Source organism: Sus scrofa, chromosome 6, assembly GCF_000003025.6.
Source record: "Sus scrofa isolate TJ Tabasco breed Duroc chromosome 6, Sscrofa11.1, whole genome shotgun sequence".
Classification (NCBI taxonomy): Eukaryota; Metazoa; Chordata; class Mammalia; order Artiodactyla; family Suidae; genus Sus; species Sus scrofa.
This window is the reverse complement of record NC_010448.4, coordinates 31,595,538-31,615,720: the sequence shown is the minus strand read 5'-3', so window position 1 is coordinate 31,615,720 and position 20,183 is coordinate 31,595,538. Positions and strand designations below refer to the sequence as shown.

Here is a 20,183-nt window from a genome sequence, read left to right as displayed (position 1 = left end):
GGGAAGAAGTTGGAAAGAAGGAGAATAACTGAAAGTCCAAAAATTGCTATTCATTTCCTTAACAGTAGAAAGTGTAATGAAAGTCACTTGGTGAATAATAATAGCACTGCAGTTCTGTTTCAAAAGTGTCCTAGAGAGCACAGGGGAGTTCCTTTGTGGTGAGAAACCAATTCTACCACCTGGTGGTAGTTATACGGCTATGTACACATGATAAGTCTGCATAGCTCCCTGCTTCTTCCTCTACACACCCACACACACATGCAGGATAAAAGCACATAAAAACTTACAAAAGCTTAGTTAATAGTACTGTACCAATGTCAATTTCCTGGTTTTGATATTGTGCTATAGTTACATAAAATACTACAATTGGGAGAAACTGGGTGAAAGCTACACAGGACCTCTTACTATTTTTGCTACTTCCTGTAAGTCTATGATTATTTCAGAATAAAAAGTTTAAAAAAGCCACTTGATGGTTGTGAAAAAAATGATTTCAGTTTAAAGCATGATGACATAAAGAAATACTGTACAATTTCTGTGTCATGAAAGAGTCTTAAAGTCAAACAAGCTTACCCATTGCATTTTCTCTGGCCCCTTAAAATTTGATGTTATATATCCCAAAGCCTTTGCCCGTTCTCGATAAAGTCGAATTGCTTGATCCATGGGAACTCTTAATCGGAACCAGTATTCCACTGTCCCAAAATTTGGGATGTCTCCTTTAGTTCCTACAAACCAATACATAACTCACTGTTAAAACAGTCCCATAAGTCAAAATATATACCAGCAAAAAAACACATCAATGGTATAATGCATTAAAACTATAAATTTTATATTGAGTCAAATAGTATATGACTCACACAAATGACGTGTGATTGGCAAATAACAGAGATAAAGAAAATAAAGTTACTTCTGCAAGTATGAGTTCCACTGTGGATGTTAAATATTATTAAAGAACTATGTCAAACTACGACTTGAGGTAGTCCAGTTTATACTATTTCAATCCTTCTGAAACATAAAGAAAAAGCTCAACACTGAACCAGATACTCCATAGATCCTTTCTGATGCTACTTTTCAAATATTTAACAAGTTGCACTCAATGTAGTCCGATAGACACAATACGAAACCTCAAAATTATAAATGTGATGTTCCATCTTATACTTTAACTTTCAAGGAATCTTTGGCACCTTCCCATTTTTCTACTGTGCCACAAGTAGAGGGAAAAACACCAGAGCGATGCCAAACGTATACTCTGGCGTGTTGGCCCGGCAGAGCCTCAGCACTCCTTAGGGTTCAGGCAGCTCTTCATCACCCTCTGTGACCATTTCCTCTATGGCTTCCAGGAGACTCACAGGCTCTGCGCTTCCTTCACAGAAAGGAAGACTATGTCCTCATTCGGGCACTGACTGCTCTGGCATCACGGTCTGTTCACCAGTCTATTTCTCTACCACACTTGAGGGCAGGGGCCAAGTTTCCATGGATACATCCCTACCAGGGGGACTGGTACACAATGGGTACCCAGTATGTGCCGGATAGAGGATATTCATATACATACACTTTCTTGAATACACCATATTATTAAAGCTATTACCCCATCCTCTTCTACTTCATCAATTTCTTTCTCGCCAGTAGATCATGCTCATCAACATGTAAACATGATTCAAATCTAACATCATTAAAAAAAGTCCTAAAAGAAGAATATTGACACACACATATATTTGCTTGTATATGCATAAAATTTCTTTGGAAGACTTGGTAGCCTTTGGAGAGGGGACCCAAGGTGGGTGGGAGACGGGGGGAGAGAGAAGACATTTTATGGTATACATTTCTGTGCTTTTTGAACCATGTGACTATATTATCTACAATATAGATAATCAATAAAACAAAATCCCTCCCTGGAACCTAGGTCACCCTCCTTCCTTCTTGAAAAGGGTTCTTCATTTGGCCTCGAGGACACTGTATACTCTTGGTTTATCTCCCACCTCACGTGCCACTCCTCAGTTTTCTTGGTTGGCTCTTCCTCTTTCCCCTGAACTCTAGATTTTGGAGTTTCCCAAGGCTCAGGCCTTGGCCACCTTCTCTTCTTGATGCACGTTCACTCTCTATATGATATTATCTAGGCCCAAGGCTCAAAATATATTCTGTGTGCTAATAACTCCCACTTTTGTAGTTCTCTCCCTGACCTTCACACTAGTATACCCAACTGCTTAGGTGATGTTTCCACTTGGCTGTAAGGTCAGCCTTAACTTGTTCAAACACAATTCTTAGTTTTCTCCCTCAAATTTGTTCCTTTCCCAGGTCTATCTCAATAAATGGCCTCACTGATCTCCTAGTTGTTCACACCAGAAATTTTCACTGCCTCAGTTTTCCTCATTATCCTACATTTCACTGATGAGCAAATCTTTAAGTAAGAGTTAATCAAATATACACCAAATATAACCACTTCCTATCATCACTTTCATTACCATCTAATCCAAGCCACCATCATCTTTCCACAGATGAATGCAATAGCCTGATAATGGTCCTATTTTCCCTCAGGGTCCTTATAGGCTATTCCCATTGCACCCGGGATGGTTTCTCTAAAAACCTATGTGTGATCACATTACTTCCCTCCTCAAAACTGTCCAATGATTTGCATCATTCAGAGAAAAACAGAAGTCCAGACTCCTCATGATGATCTGCAAGGTTCTACAGTGTGATCCGATGGCTTTAAGACCATATCTGCTCTAGCCACTGGCCTTCTTGCTGTTCCTCCAACAAGTTGGGTCTGTTCCTCCCTTTGGCCTTAGTAGGTGCTGTTTCCTCTGCCTGAAACATCCTTCTTCTGGATCCTAGCATGGATTTTTATTCGGGTCTTTACCAACGCCACCCCTCAGGGAAGCCCTTAACTGAATTAGAAATCTTCTATCTCTCTCTTTAGCCTCTTGCCCTGCCCATTGTTCTACATATCTGATGACATATATATTTGTTTTACAGCCTGTCTTCCCCTCCGGAAGGTAAGCATATGGGGGTATGGGCTTTGTCTGTCTTATTTACCACTGATCACAGCATTTCCTAGTGCCTAGTAATAGGAATAACATGATAAGCTCTTTTAAAAAATTGCTAAATGTACCATAATTAGTGTTTAATCAAACAAAGCTATCAGTATGGTGAAGGAACATCTGCATTAATAAGCCTTTAAAAAATTAATAGCCATTGTACTGACATTATCAATGACATTTAAGACAGTCCAATTAATTGTGGGCAGCTAAGTCTGAGAACAATGTCCTTACCCTAAAGGCACCTTGAATCTGTAAGATAAGATACTAATGTGGAATGCCATGTCAATATATAAACCCATCAGGGATTCAAACATCCTAAGTTTCTAAGACTGTACTCACCAACCAAACTTGCTGTACAAAATATTCGACCGCTTTTTTCTAGAATTTCATGGAATCTCAACTGACACGCTGCAATTGTTTCATAATCTGTGCTGTAAGCTTGGTGGACCTCGAGAGTGATAGTATTTTTCTGAATGTATTGTAAGAATAAGTCATTAACTTGAATAAGATACTGAGAAGTAAAGTTATATTCTGGGTGACGGCCCCGCACAATGGGAGTTGTCTGTAGTTCAAAATCATAGAAAGCATAGGTACAGAAAGTGACAGGCTCTTTTTCTCCAGATGCCTGTAAAACTTCAGAAGAAAAGGTTACTTTGTTGATATGGATTTCAAATAGATTTTCGCCTCGTTCTAAGTGAATGGTTTCATCAAATGCATCAACGGAGTCTTCTGGCATGATTTCTGGTTTGAATTTATACTGCTTGGTGCCATAGGCAATATCCTTTAATTGGGCTGCAAGAGAAGACACACAGTTTAGAGGTTTTTAAATACTGACATATAAAGATACAAACCACCTTTCGAAGTGGTGGGAACTCTGAGTGCTTTTGGTGAATAGATTCAATCTTAAATTCTATGACTGCACATTTTTTTCTGTAGATAATGTTGTCTTATAAAGAAACTCATCATTTACTTTTATATCACTTATTAAAACAACAAAATTACAACTTAAGGGGTAATACAGGCTCTACCAGGGAAAAGGAAAGAGAAGAAAGAAAACGGCCTTTATGAATGAAAGGCTGAGCTAAACATTTAGATCCCATCTGCTCATTTGCCTCTGCTCTATTATCTTCTCTCCCATGACGTCAATTTCTCTTTCCACTGGCTTCTTCCCTTCAGCTTATTAAAATAATATACTTTTCTACTTTGAGGGGATTAGGAATATGTCTATTATCTTGATTATGGTGGTGGTTTCAGACGCATATACATAGGCCAAAACTCACCAAACTGTACATTTTAAATATGTGCAGTTTAAAGTATGTTTATTATAAAGCTGCTTTTTAAAAAGACATGTCTCTTTCTAGATTAGAACATATCCTCATACACATACAAAAATAAACTCAAAATGGTTTAAAGACCTAAATGTAAGACCAGAAACCATAAAACTCCTAGAAAAGAACATAGGCATAAAGCACATTAGTATTTTTTTGGAGCTGCCTCCTAAAGCAAAAGAAATAAAAGCCAAAATAAGAAAATTTAAGCTAATTAAACTTAAAAGCTTTTGGACAGCAAAGGAAACCATCGATAAAATGAAAAGACAAACTACTGAATGGTTGAAAAAATGTCTGCAAATGATACGACCTATAAAGGGTTAATATCCAAAAAATATAAACAGCTCATACAACTCAATATTGAAAAACCAGGCAGAAGACCTGAACAGGTATTTCTCCAAAGAAGACATTTAGATGCTAACAGGCACATGAAAAGATGTTCAACACTGCTGATTATTAGAGAAATGCAAATCAAAACGAGGCATCATCTCGTACCTGTCAGAAAGGCTATCATCAAAAAGTCTACAAATACTGGGAGTTTGGGGTTATTAGATACAAACTATTACATTTAGAATGGATGAACAAGGACATCCTGCTGTGTAGCACAGGGAACTATATCCAATCACTTGCGACAGCACATGATGGAAGATAATATGAGAAAAAGAATACACACACACACACACACACACAACTGGGTATGGCTGAGTCACTTTGCTATATAGCAGAAAATGATAGAACATTGTAAATCAACTATAATTTAATAAAATATTTTTTAAAAGTCTAAAAATAACAAATATTGGAGAGGATGTAGAAAAGGGAACCTCTGTACACTGTTGGTAGGAATGTAAATTGGTGCAGCCACTATAAAAAACATTTTGGAAGGTCCTCAAAAAGTTAAAAATAAAACTTCCATATGATCCAGCAGTTCTACTCTGGGGTAGAATATATGTAAATAAAATTTGAAAAGATATATGCATCCCAATGTTGACAGCCACTATTTACACTATTTATAACAGCCAAGACATGGACGCCACCCAATTGCCCCTCCATTGATGAATGGATACAGAAGATGTGTTATATACAGACACAAAGACACACTCACACGCAGAGGAATATTTCTCAGCCATACAAAAGAATGAAATTCTGCCATGTGCAGCAACATGGATAGACATATATAATTTTACTCTTAGTGAAATAAGTCAGAGAAAAACAAATAGTGTATAATATAACTTATATGTGGAATCTAAAAATAAGACAAATATTTAGGCCAAACAGAAACAGACTCATAGATAGAGAAAACGAACTGCAAAAATACTGAATCACTATGCTATATACCTGAAACTACTCTACTATAAATCAACTATACTTCAATGAAAAAATAAAATAAAAAGATTTATCTTGGAGTTTCTGTTATGGTTCAGTGGTAATGAACCCAACTAGTATCCATGAGGTTGCAGGTTCGCTACCTGGCCCTGCTCAGTGGGTTAAGGATCCAGCATTGCCGTGAGCTGCTGTGTAGGTTGCAGATTCGGTTTGCACCTGGTGTTGCTATGGCTGTGGTGTAGGCTGGCAGCTGCGGCTCTGATTTGACCCCTAGCCTGGAAACTTCCGTATGCTGCAGGTGCAGCCCTTTAAAAAATAAAAATAAAAAAAGATATATCTCTTTCTAGATACACATTTCCCATGTTACATTCAAATCTCTAAAAAGCGTAATGTACTGTGTCTCCAATTCCTTATCTACCTGACACTTCTCAGACTCCTGCAAAAAGCATCTGATTTACTTTTCTCATGAAAGTACTCCACAAGAGGAGTTCCTGTCGTGGCTCTCTGGTTAACGAAACCGACTAGTATCCATGAGGATGCTGGTTTGATCCCTGGCCTTGCTCAGTGGGTTAAGGATCTGGTGTTACTGTGGCTGTCATGTAGGCTGGCAGCTGTGGCTCCAATTCAACCCCTGCCCTGGGAACCTCCATATGCCGCAGGTGCTGCCCTAAAAATAAAAAAAATAATAAAAAAAAGAAAAAAGTATTCCAGAAAAGGTCACCAATAACCAACTGATTACTAGATGGAATGGACTTTGGTCCTCGTGTTACTTGCATTCTTTGCTGACTTGATAGTGTGACCACTTCCTCTTCTGTGAACTTCCGTCCTACCTTGGCTTCCACATCATTGTCTCCCCTACTTCTCTGCCTACCTCTCTTCTCATTCTTTAAGGGCTTCTCTTTTTCTGCTAGTTTGCTGGGGTTCTGTTTTTATCCTCTTTTTAGTCTACATGTTCTCATGGGTAATCTTATCCTCTTTTATTTTGTTCATTTAGTTTTTGTTTTTTTTAGGGCCGCATCCATAGTATATGGAAGTTCCCAGGCTAGTGGTCAAACTGGAGCTGCAGTCGGCAGCCTACGCCACAGCCACACCAGATCTGAGCCATGTCTGTGACCTACACCACAGCTCACGGCAATGCTGGATCCTTTGCCCACTGAGCTAGTCCAGGGATTAAACCCACATCCTCATGGATACCAGTTGGGTTTGTTTCTGCTGCACCACGATGGGAACTCCCTTATCCTCTTTTATGACTTATGTTTCTATCAATATACTGAAGACTCTCCTATTTCTATTTCTTTTTTTTTTTTTTTTTTTTGGTCTTTTCTCCTTTTCTAGGGCCACACCTGCGGCAAATGGAGGTTCCCAGGCCAGGGGGTCTAATCAGAGCTGTAGCCGCTGGCCTACGCCAGAGCCACAGCAATGCAGGATCTGAGCCACGTCTGCAACCTACACCACAGGTCACAGCAATGCTGGATCCTTAACCTACTGAGCAAGGCCAGGGATCGAACCTGCAACCTCATGGTTCCTAGTCAGATTCGTTAACCACTGAGCCACACAGGAACTCCCTATTCCTATTTTTAATTCAGATTTCTTTCTTGAATTCCAGGCCCACACACCTTGCTGAGTCCTCTATCTAGATATCCCCTAGGCACATCGAATTCGTATACCCAAAGCAGAATGGCTCATATTCTCTTCTTGTTTTTTCTGTACTTTGAATTTCAAGTGATGCTGTTAGCATTCATCCAGTTGCCTAAGCTAGATACTACAACTAAAACTATTTCCGAAGTCTTTATCAAACGTATCCCTGTCTTTTTTACATCCACTGATTCTATCTTACTTACCACCCCCCAGCTTTTATTACATAGATTATTAATGGAACCCAAACCGTTTCCTTTGACTTTGACTCATTCTTCTCAGTATCTATAGCATAATCTCCAAAACATAATTTTGGATGTGCTACTCCCTCATTTAAAATTTCCTTGGTGCTTCTCTAGGTTAATAAGGTGTAAGCTCATCGGGGTGGCAAACAGGGCCTTTTGGATTTGGTTCTTTTCAGGCTTATCTCCAGGTTTTCCTCCCTTTACTAATCCTGAGGTCCAAAGAGATGATGGATCCACACGCAGTTTGTCAAATGAATGACAGTGCTTCATGTTGAGGGCACTGCCTCATCTACTGCCTGGAACGCCTTCCACTGCTTTTACTTAGTGGTGAATTCTGTCATCTTTAAAGACTCCAAACCTATTGGGTGGAGTCTTACCTGAATCTTCAGGTATGAACAGGCACTCTCTCCTCAGCGTTTCCTTGGCTTTTGCATTTTCCTAGCTTCGCACTCTTCACAGTAAAGTATAACTGCCTACTTACTGGTTCACATCTTATGAGTTCCTGGAGGGTGTTGTCTGAGATTCTTTTCCTATTTGTATTCTCACTGACTAGCACTTGGCTTGGGATACGTTAGGAACTTGAGCATGTTTATGGAATGAATCAATGAATTTAGGAGACAGATAAAATATATTGGTAAAGACTTAGACTTGAAAGGAATGAAAATCTCAAACTATGTGATCTTCTTGTTTTTCTGGAAAATTTCATTAAGCAAATGTTTATTGAGTACTACTTAAAATAAAAGGAACACACAGCTCTTTAGGACTCTGGAAAATCCCGTTCAGTCAGATAAAGATATTTATTGAACATGTCTCCTGAGAGCAGAGGTTCTCAAAGTGTGGTCTGGGAACCTCTGAGGGTCCTTGAAGTGGTTCTAGAGGGCTGTGAGGTCAAAACTATTTTAAAAAATAAAGATTGCAATTTATGCTAACATGTTTATAGTATTATTTCATTAGTGTTATTAAATTATTAATATTATTTTAGTATGACTTACATGTTTTAAATTTCTCATTTTTAATTTCTAATATAACTATCATAAATATAATCCATATAAATACAAAAAACTTTTGGATGCTCAGTGATTTTTAAGAGTGAAAAATTACTGCTGGCACAGATCACAGAATTTAGGCACTGTGTGGCAGAGAGCATGAAAGAGAGACAAAGCACTCAGCATTGCAGAACTTACAGTGTAGTCTTGGAGACTATGCAAAACTCCAATAGTGAGGAACACATACATAATACAATCTCTAAACATGCTGTTTGAGTACACGAGAGTAAAAGCGGTAAGTGCTGGGATATGGTTTTTCAGAGTAGAGTTTTGCACCTGCATCTGAATTGTTTGGAATTATTTCTAAATATACAGAATCACAGGCCCCAAGATCTCCAGGGGCAGGGCCTAGGAAGCCACACTTAAGAGTCTCATGCTCTACCGACTGAGCTAGCCAGGCGGCTAGGAAGCCACCCTTGAAACAAGTTCCCCATGTAATTTTCAGGCTTGCTAAAGTCTGAAAAACCACTGTAAGGGCATTTAAAGTAGAGAGATGGCCAGGAGCAATCAGAGCCGGCTTCCTGGCATGGGCGTGCATTTGGTTAGACTCTGAAGGAGAGAGGGTATATCCCAGAGTCAGAGTAGAAAGGAGCCGACAAAGGCCTGGTGATGGGTCTGAGCAGGAGAAATCTCACAAAGAGCAACCAGACCTATTGGGCTGAGATACATGGTTTACTTAGAAATTAGAAACGAGGTGGTTAAATTTATTCTCTGGTACTTAATGAAGTACTCTGAAATCTTGCCTGCAATACCGAATTAAAAAAGCAGTAGGGAAAATTAGTGAAAACGTTTGAGTAGAAAAGTATCAGATAAAAACAGCCTTTCTGGTAAATTACTATTTTAGTTAATAAATTGGGGGGAAAAAGAGCAAAAAGAAATGATGAGTGTACATTTGGATGACATTCTCAACTGTTACAAAAATCCACTCCTCCAGTTACTGTGGACAAAGAATTGGGCACGTTGTACCTTCTAGTTTCTGGATGCGTGCAGCCCTGATATCGAGAAGATGAACATACTGTTCCACTTTGAGTTCATAATCTTGTTGCAAATTTTCCATCTTCTGGGTCACTGCCTCAACTTCCATCTAAAAAAATAGAGGTAAGTTTCAGTACTTATGACTGATTAGTTCCATTTTCATTCTTTAAAGCAACTATGATTCAAGCATTTTCTAGATCCCAGGGATGCCAGGAGCTATAAACCGTTGTTTCCTGACTTCAAAGAGCTTATAGTTTAGAAAATTATGCTTGGCAAAGTTCGTAAGTCAGAAGTAAAATCCACAAAACTCTGGATTTCTTTTTAAGGAGGTGATATTCCCATTTGTTAAAAGCTAATATCACATGTGGTTGCGGCAGGACATCAGGAGAACTTTAACCCAGTCGCTGAATGAGTTCATGCTAGTAAAGGGGGAATTCATTGCCACGACTTGTTCTCTAAAACCAGGGATTTAAAAAGATGATTTGTTTTTAAACTATTCATTCTAAGCATCTAGCTCTAAGGTTAAATTCCAGGCTTACGGTAACATGATAATAGATTATAACAGATGATAACACATAATGCTGCTTAGAAATGTAAATCATCGGTAGAATATTATAGGAAACCTACCCTCTGAATTTAGCGTATTATATTACCTGATAATCTTTATTAATTTTATGTTGCATAATTAGCATGTTTCTTGTCTTTTCAAGTTCTTGCACTGTTTCAGCGTGAGTTGCTTGCAGCTCTTTCATGGAGCGTTCTAGATCTTTATTATAAATTTTATTGTCTACTTTCTCCAAAAAAGAAAGGTCTCCATTTTTTTGTGATTTTTGATCCTAAAACAAAAACATGTTTTATTGCCAAAATAAGAGTTTCTAAAATAAATGTTTCTAAATGTGAATTAATACGGATATAGCAAGGAACAATCATTAATTGAAAACAGATATATTTCCATTTTCCATCAGGAATTAAGCAGTCCTAATACAGAATACATATTTGGATAGACATTTGGAATAAAAACAGAGAAACAAAAAAGTTTATTACTTCATGAAATAAAAAAGAATCATGTACATTTATTTCTATTTCTACATTTGATAAAAATCTACACTGTGAAGATCTAAAAGAAATGTATTTTTTTGTGTCTTATAACAGAATATCCTAGAATTGAAAAATACCTTTCTCATGACATATATAATTCAATATTTTACTTAAGATAATAGGGGCACCAAGGTCTCTCAGGACAGAAAATTGTTGATTAGTTTTATGGTGGGGCATATAAAAGTAACATGTTTGTTACAGGTGGAGAAAGTGCTTTTAAATAAGAGTTTTTTGAGGTCTACTTTAATGTAATTTTGATGTCATTATGAAATATGTATATACTGTAACTAAATGTCACCTGACCACTTTCCTGAATAATTCATTCTCCAAGTATAAAGGTTATAGATCAGGGTCATTATTATGCTGAAACAGTTATATGCAGACATGAAATTCATGGTGAAGTTCAGAAAGTTACCTTTATAAGCAGGAGAGCCTCACTCAATTCATCAGCATTAATATCACTCTCCTGCAAGAGACAGAGTAAGTAAAAGCTCACAATGAGATATTAATGGAAAGTACTAGAGACATTCCAACTACGGAACATCGGCCGCCACATGAATTAATAAACTAAGTCACATATTGGTAGTTTTTGCTTTGGGCTATAGTGTTTTCTTTATGTACAAAATATTTAGATAAAAATTGGGAGTTTCATTTCCTAAATAAGAAAATAGTTCACCTGGCTGTAAAACTTCATGCGGTTTTTAAGTTCATCAAGTTGTTGCTTTTGTTCCAGGTACTGTAACTGTAGTTCTCTATTTTCTTGAATGATTTTCTCATTTTGGTCTTAAAAATAAAGTCGACACCAATTAGAAAGGTAAGTGAGACTGAGGTATAAGAACACATTTTAGATTAACTTAATTCAGGATACACACCCAGCTCCATCTAGTATTGTTCTGGCCAGAGAGGAAATTGAGCTAGCACCTAGACAAAGGCAGCAGGGGAAAGAGGAACAAAGGAACACTATCATGTGTCTACCATATGATTCGCTTGCTTATCAAAAACTTAAGACTTAGGTTCACAGTATTAATATGAGGAAATTGTGGCTCTGGGACTTCAAAGGAACATTCTACCTAAAATACCTAAGAAAATATGTTTCTATGATTTCTTTTCCTTACTTATTAAGGGTCCTGAAAGGCATGTGGAAAAAAAAAAATTGTCTTTTAATGTTTTTTTAATTGAGTTCCTTGAATTGTCTTCTCTCAATTTGGCATAAAGTCTTTTTACTGAAACAAGATAATTTCTCTGTTAATAATTCTGGATCCATAATTTTAATCAACCCCACTTTCAATAAATCTGTTAAGGTAAGAGAAACGGATTCTCAACCAGTGCATGGCAGCATCAATGGTAATTCACGTGTGCTTTTTGTTCATTGAGTTTATGCCATTAATTAGGATATGGACCCAGAGCTATCAGTAAAGAATGGAAATAGGTCACGTTTGCCTATATGCTCATTTGCCATGACCCAGACGCAGAGTATAGAGAAGAGCTACAGAAGACGGCAAATCCATAGAGACTAATTTTTCACTCTCTGCATTCAACATGCTTAAGAAAAGCATAATAGCTAGCTAATAAATCTATTCTTTAGTCCCATATTCTTATGGGTACCCTTCACTAGAGTTCATTGGGGTGGTCAAGGATTCTTCTCTGTGGGCTCCCAGTGGACTAGTTTTCAACCACATCATCCAAAATGTCTCCACTAATTTCACCCTGCTCACAAAGATTTATGATTATTAAGAGTCCTCAATTCAAGTTGTACATTTTTGTTTTCTTAAAGAAAAGGAAATCAACACATTTGCCAGAAGTCTTTATATGTTTGCACCCTGCATTTTATACAAAAACATGTTTCTGACATTTATAATGCTTTGTGTTCCTAAGCCATAAAGGCTATGTGTAAGTAAAAAGTGTAAATCACATGGTTGAGAAGAAATGGACTAAATTTGTATATTTTTAATATCACATATTTTCTGGCAAACTAAAAGGTAAAAAAAAAAAAAACAAAAAACAACCTAACGTATGTACAGCCATTTTCATATCAAACATACAAATATTTTTCTTATTGGTGAAAGGTTAAAGTTATCAGAGTATAAATTGTTAACATTCAGTGAACTGAATGGAAGAATTTCCAAGTGTGAACAATACTTGGACATTTTGAAGGTAAAGGTCAAATGTTTGTCTCTGAATTAAATTAGGATTAATAATGAATATGTATCCTCCTGAGATACATTTGCTTTTTTGGTTAGAGAAAAGACAAAGAAAGTGAAATCCTTTGTTTTATGTTGATTAGATTAAAACAACATCTAGATAGAATGATTAAGTGATGAAAAGAAGGTAAATATAGTCTGAAAGATGTAGAACCAAGGTCCTGAGGGTAATATAAATTCCTTCTCTGGCCAGTGAAACTTTCAGGAGTTCTGAGGGGGACCTAAACGGTCAGGACTCAGGACGTGAGTGCTCATTTTCATCCAGATGCAATGTATTTTGATTATTATTTCTACACGCTTGTTTTTCTATTCTTTCAGTTTTTCAGAGCAGGGTCCTAAGACGAATATGCTACTGGTAAAAACAAACTTATTCAAATGTTTCTTCCTTTACTGATTTTTTAATAACTATGTCCCCATTTCACTGATATTTTTTAAACTAGGACTTTATTAGTAGAAAAATACCTTATTAATGGCAGAAGATATTACTGAATACCAGTAACTTTCTCTCTACTGAATTTTATGTAGAATTACATACTATATTTTTCTTAAACTGCTTATTGGGGGATATAATTCCTGGGTCTTTAAAAAGTACAGAGACATTACAGTTCAAAGAGGAAAATGACTTGCTGAATTATAATATGAAAAATCAAAGCACCCCTGTACAAGATGAAAAATAACTCCTTACCTTATGATTTGACAAAAATCAGGTTAAGCTAAACAGCATTTTATTCAAATGAGATAACATTTCACTCTTTTAAAATTATGTTCTTCAAGCACAGCATTAATAAGCAGAGTGCAGAGAACAATTCAACTAAACAATTTTCAGAGCTCCTTTGTGCTAATATCTTCAGCTGTGATCAATATAACCATATGCATTATGCTGAATTATGCATTTCAGCTAAAGATAGAAAGGAACTTTCAAAGGCAAGCCCTTAAACACATGCAGTTAATTTAAGCATTAACCAAATGCAAACTGCATTTACATATCCTTCCCTGCATATTCACACAATCTGAAACTAATTTGTACCTTGAATAAAGAGGTGAGTATTCTCTAAAAATAATTTGCCAGTTAGATGAATGACTACAAGAAGCCGGGGAAACATCTTCTGGCAGAGAACACTTGATACATAAAAAAGCTAATGTGTGAAGAGGCTTCAAAGTAAAATTAAACAATTTCGAAATCTGTAATACAAAAAGGAACTTTCTAAATAGTAAAAGATTTCCTTAAATAGACAGTTTCAATTTTTTGTTTAGTATTCCCTTGGAAAAACTGGTTAAAGGCTGTGCTAATTTTCTTACAATCTATTGTAACATTTTCACAAAGATACAGAAACTTAAATTATGAGGTCTGTAAATTTTAGGTATTCAAGCAAAAATAACTAAAGTAACGGTTGCTTTAAAAAATAAAGATTCAGTTTTAGCAATTTTTCTTAAGAAAATAATTGGACAAATGTGTAAAGATTTGTGTAGAAACGTTCACGATACTTGAAAAAACTGAAGTTATTTAAAAATTCATCAATAGAAGATTGCTAAATAATCTATGGTACATCCTCACACTGGAAAACTATGTCGGCTGTTATAAATGATGACGATGTGGACTTATATTTATAACTCAAGAAACGATTTCTTAATATAGTAAACAGAAAAACACGTTGTAAAATTATATGTATACACATAGAAACAACTCTGGAAGGACACACATAAAAACATTAATAGTAATTATCTTGAGGGTTACTGGATTAGGTGATTTTTGAGGTTTTTTTGTTTACTGGACTCTTTTTTGAGTTATTTTCATTATTCAAAAAAATCTGAAAAAGACATAAGAATCAGTTTAAAAAAAAAAAGAAAAAGAGGAATAGACTAATAGACTAGTTGCATTAAAATAACTTAGCAACTGTAGTTTTAATAACTTAAAAAGAACCCCCAGAATTAATCCAGCAGCAGTAAACAGGTGTTTAAAGAAGAGACCATCAAGATTCTATCCTCATAAGAGGACAGACTTTCCAGAGATTAATACAAATGTGTAAAGATAAGACTTTTGGAATTCTTGATATCTAGGGAAGTAGAGAAAGCACAGAAACAAGAGAGGCTAGTTTCAGTTCTCTTTCCTCTAGAAAGAAAAGAAAGGAAATAAAGAGCACTTTGACTTCAGTCGAATAATTTATTGAGCAACTACTAAACAAAGCATTCTGTTAGGTATTCAATACTATACATTAAAATCTGGAATTATGTTATCTTTGACATAAAAACTTTAAAATATCCATCCAGTCAGAAATCATGTCACCATTTTATTCTAGTCACAATCATCTAGAGAAAAATTCATAAACCATCTGTCAAAATTAACCACTTGGTAAATAAATACTGAACACATATTTCATTGAAATTAAGACTCCATTGATTATGATGTGCTCCAACTTTAGACCTCTTAAAAATGTTAAGAAAAGTCAAGACCATAATTTTTAAAATGTTATCACTGTGAGATGCTTCGTAATTTCAGACATATTAAAATGGAAAAAAATCTTTCTTAGAGTTAATGAAATATGGCTTTGTGATCTAAATCCATGCACAGAGTACTGACTAGATGTGAATTTTTTTTTTAATGAGACTGTTTTAAACTTTTAAATGTTCTCATGCAACTGAATTATGAATTTTCAAAAGGAGCAGAGTATTACCACATCACTGGGTTTATCTAGTGGATGAACAAACAGACACAACACTTGAAGCAAATAATTCACTTTCCTGGTTGTGCATTCGTGTGTATATGTGTGTATAATATAGGAAAGCAGGCATCTACTTTAATTATAACTATTTTACTCCTATCAGACAAGAAGGGTGAGATCTGGGACTCATGACATGAAACTTATTAATGATTATTATTTTAGCAGGGACATCTTGACAAGGCTTCTGTATTTAAGTTCTCTGTCACAGAGTAGAATTAGGCATCTCAGTATCAGATCTTCCTTGTTTGCTAAGTCAAAAACAGCCAAGCAAGACTTCTGCTACCCTCTGCTGTCTTACACTGCCTTTTTTTCCCCCAATGCACTTGCCACCACCTAATGTATCACATATTTATTTAATTACTGTCAGTTTCTCCCTATCAATTTTATGCTGCATGAGGACCAGGTTTTTGTTTTATCCATTGCTGAATCCCCAGAACTTAGAACAGTGCCTAGCATATACAGATGCTCAATAAACACTTGTTGACTTTTGAATAAATTTAGGAAAATTAAACAAATTGAAGACAACCTAAACAAGAATAAAGCTGAGAAAAAATAATTCCTTTGGCATATACTGTAAGTGGAGTAAAGGGAAATTTAAAATTTTGAGCAATCAGTCAACCCATTAAAGTGGATGGCTATTAATCCAGGCTATGTCTCCTGCAGTAAGGTGTCTGGCAAAACAGCAGGCACCACAGTAAGTACTTATCATATCAATGAATAACAAGGAATAACATGCATGTCTGAAACGAATAAGTCAGTAGTCATTCTATTTGTACCTCTTTCAGTTTTTAGTCTGTCAAGGATTTCAGTTTTGTCTGTTAAATCAGATTTTAAGGCAGTCTCGAGTTGAGCAATCTGTACTTTCAGCTGCTGTTCCTTCAGCTTCCATTGCTCCTCCTGGGCAGCGCTGAAGGCACTGCAAAACACACGTGACACGCAAGGAAAGCTTGGAAATCAGCTTCAACCGAAAATAATAAAGAGAAAAGCTTTTAGTGGCACAGAGACCACTGTCATCATGTCTTAGGAATTAAGTAAACATATGCTGGTCTGCTGCTGTTGAAACCAAGGCGCCTTTCTCAGGCTGCGGTTAGGGAACATGAAAGAGTTTGTGGGATGAGCAAAGGAACTGGCCTTAATTTAGAGCTCTAAAGTCAGAGAAGTTGGCAGTGTGCAGCTTTTGTGGGACTAGTAAAGGAATTCAGATACTGTACATACTCCAGAGGAATCCACAATTCCAAACCTCAGCAGTAGACATCGGACAAAACCATCTCTCCCACGAATAAACCCTCTTAATACAGAAAAAAGAACTCTCCACCTGATCTTTAATTCTAGAATCTGAATCTTTTAAAGAGTCTGTGATAATAACATATTTACAAAATACTGGCCACAAAATGAAGCATGTTGAACTATAAGATGGTGATTGTGATACTAAGCAGCAATGATAATGCAATTTTTGCCTATAAAGCAAAGAGCAAAAGGTTGAGAACAGTTTCATTGTAACACAAGATTGGGTTGAAAACCCAAATAAGAACATTTTGATAAGAATGATTTAGATAGAATGATTATTCCTCAATAAAAGTGTAGCAGTTTAAACGATCGTTAAAATCAACTAATGATCAGACCCAGGATACCGGAGGAACCAGTCGGACAATAACTAAATGGCATACAGTAGGGAAATGGTAAACATTTGTTTAGGTGAGTGGTTCCCAAATGCTAGCCTAAATGAAACACTGGTCCTAGGTTAAAAACGAAGATCCTGGGGCCCAGGAGTTCATAGTTTCATAATGTTCCCCAGGTGATAGCCAGGTTTTGGAAAAACTGATCTTGATCTGCATTTCAGCAGAAAACTATTATCTGTGAAGCATGATATGACTGAATAATTATCAGCAGCTTTGGCCCTTCTACTTATTTAAAACTCAGTGAAGAAAGCAGAAATTTACAAAATCTGGTTTCGTACTGATGGTGAAATAAATGGAAAAGAAACTTGTTATTGAAAATTGCCCTTAATGTTGCTCCCAGCTAGTCTGAGGTTTTATTCCAAAGGAGATACTTTTCTAGGAGGCATAGTTTTCAAAAGAACAAAAGTGTGTATTTATTTTACAGTTTGACTTTTTATTGCATTCAAAATAACATGACCTTAAAAATAAATGGAATTCTAGAAGTTTCTATAAATAGGACATCTGTTTCTTCTATCAATGTTCTCATTTCACATATGGAACCTTAAAAAAATGCGTGGATCTGATATATCAATATTTCAGGTTAATTTTATCAAAGGGAGAGTTACCTAGGTTTAAATGAAATCCAAATAAAACATGTACCTGAAATACTAAAGTAAAGCATATTCCCTTACATTTTTATATTTTAATAAAGAACAAATATATTTCTATGTCTGGTCAAATTATATATACCAAACATATACACACATATACATATATGTGAGTGTATATGTGTGTGTGTGTGTGTGTGTGTGTGTCTCGTAATATTAAAAACATGTACTACCCGGAAAAAAAAATTAGCATGATGAAATAGGCACAACCATACATTGTATCAGCCACTAAAAATTAGAAACAGTAGTGTTCCAACAGCATTTAGTACCAGCAAAAAGATCACCAGTTAATCTGGCAGAAACATCAGAAGCTGTATGTGTTTAAATTAAGAACAATTTAGCAGACTGGTTTTTCCAAACCCACAAAATACTAGTGTAAATCAGCATAAGTCACTCTGAATTTAGTCCACTGCTATCTTCCCTCTAAATTTAGGATTACATTCCACTGGAGTTTCATGAGGAATTCCTTTTGAATTTACTGTATTCCTCTATGCTTGGAGCCATCTGTGTAACTATAAATGGTAAACCACATCTGGCTCCATTTTCTTTGTAGAGGCTGTGTACATGATTAAATCTGCATATGAGAACAGTCTTTGAGAACCTTTTATTCATGAAAATGTTTTTGTACATTGCCTACAGTGACAGCTGAGGGGGGATCATAGCTGGTCTTTGTGCACACGGCACCGTTACATTATGTTGCTGGAGTGATAAAGTATCAATCTGCGGTAGAATGCCCACTGGAGCCTGTGGGCGCTGGCATGTCCACTGGTAGTCCCGGGTCAGCCTAATGTAAATACACACCCTTGATCAACAGTGTGATAAGACTGAAAAAAACAGCTGAAGAATCCATCTCCACCCTAAGGTCTTTTTTCTTTACAGACGGAATTCCTTTTTATTTTAACGTTCAAGGGCATCCTAATGTGAGAGACACATTAGGAAGAGTAAGCTCTAATTATCCATAAAGAAATCCACAGGTACTTTAATTAGGCCTAGTGGAGATTAAATGTGTGTTAATGTGGGGATAGTTCGCTCACTGAAGGAAAAAAGACACCCCAAAAGTACTGTTTGATTTCTGGGAAGAATGAAGGGCTCAATTAGGATCATATGAGCTTCCTTTCCTAGAAGACTGCAGGTCACAGGTGTTTGCTTTACAGAAATGGGGCACAGAAAGTCCATGGCTGGTCAGCAGTGCTCCCTTTAAATTTTGGATATTACATGACTTTCACGTAGTTAGTAAAAACTTGAGTCAACCAAGTCTTAAAATGGTTACTGGCATCTTTAAAAACTGAACCAACTCTTTTTTAAAAAAATGCATTAGATTACTGTCTGTCAGGGAATTAATACCCTAAAATTATCTTTAAAAGGGTCTTTGGAGTCAAACTCAAACTGACTGAACCTGAACTGGCTGCTGTTGGGGGATCTGGGGAGGACAGGTGGGAAGGTTTCAGAGGGCTGGTGAAACCTATGTTCTACTGTTTTCCAGATTACTGGTATACATTACGGTAGAAGGACTGTTGCCTTCATCTGCCATATCCCCCTAAAACTCTATACTAATTCCAAAATGGGACAAAGCTCTCTGTACAGTATAGTACAGAATTTCTCTCTGACCAAGTAGATTTAATTGCAAAAAACTTATTGTGAACTTTTAAAACAAACATTTCTTAAAGTTACAGTTAGGTCTTGGCACTGTATCAAAAATGTTTTAACTTATTAAAGAAGGCTCATACCAAATACTAACATGAGGATTTTATCTTACCAGATGATTCTCTAATATGTCATCTGTCAAGTAATAAACACATTCAAAATACTGTTTGAAAAAGGAAGATGAGAGTGCAATCTGCAAATCACATTTCTCTCCTGAAAACTAGCCAATGTTGAATAACAAACAAATGCTCTTCTTTTGAAAACATGCTATCACTATGACTAACCAAATAGGGAATACATGTAGTTTGTGATGAGCATTAGTTATTGGCAATGATTAATAACACTGCCATGAAACACAAGAGCTATAAAGAATCTTGGGGAGGATGTTGATTTTTGTAAAGTTTTTCCAACCATGCTTCTGAAAACATATTATGTGTTTAAAACTGTTTTAGAGAATTTTATAGTTCTATTTACTATCATGTATGCTTGCTGGGTTTTATGCCTAAGTGACATTTTTTTTGACAAATGTTTTGACACTCATTATACACATTTACTTCCATACACCTCACATAAAACTCAAGGGTAAGCAGCATAAAAAAGTCTGCTT

The 20,183-nt window shown here is 36.2% G+C and overlaps 1 protein-coding gene across 4 annotated transcripts in view; it reads right to left on the bottom strand.

Moving 5' to 3' along the window:
- Positions 1–20,183, bottom strand: part of RPGRIP1L (RPGRIP1 like) — a 95,604-nt gene that overhangs the window by 44,820 nt on the left and 30,601 nt on the right. For all 4 annotated transcript variants that reach the window (XM_021097099.1, XM_021097100.1, XM_021097102.1 and 1 more), the window contains exons 10-16: positions 16,383–16,522; positions 11,362–11,468; positions 11,101–11,151; positions 10,241–10,423; positions 9,579–9,696; positions 3,375–3,827; positions 571–722 (exon numbers count right to left, since the gene is read on the bottom strand). In XM_021097099.1, coding sequence (XP_020952758.1) covers positions 571–722; positions 3,375–3,827; positions 9,579–9,696; positions 10,241–10,423; positions 11,101–11,151; positions 11,362–11,468; positions 16,383–16,522 — 1,204 coding nt within the window. The remainder of the gene's footprint in view (positions 1–570; positions 723–3,374; positions 3,828–9,578; positions 9,697–10,240; positions 10,424–11,100; positions 11,152–11,361; positions 11,469–16,382; positions 16,523–20,183) is intronic.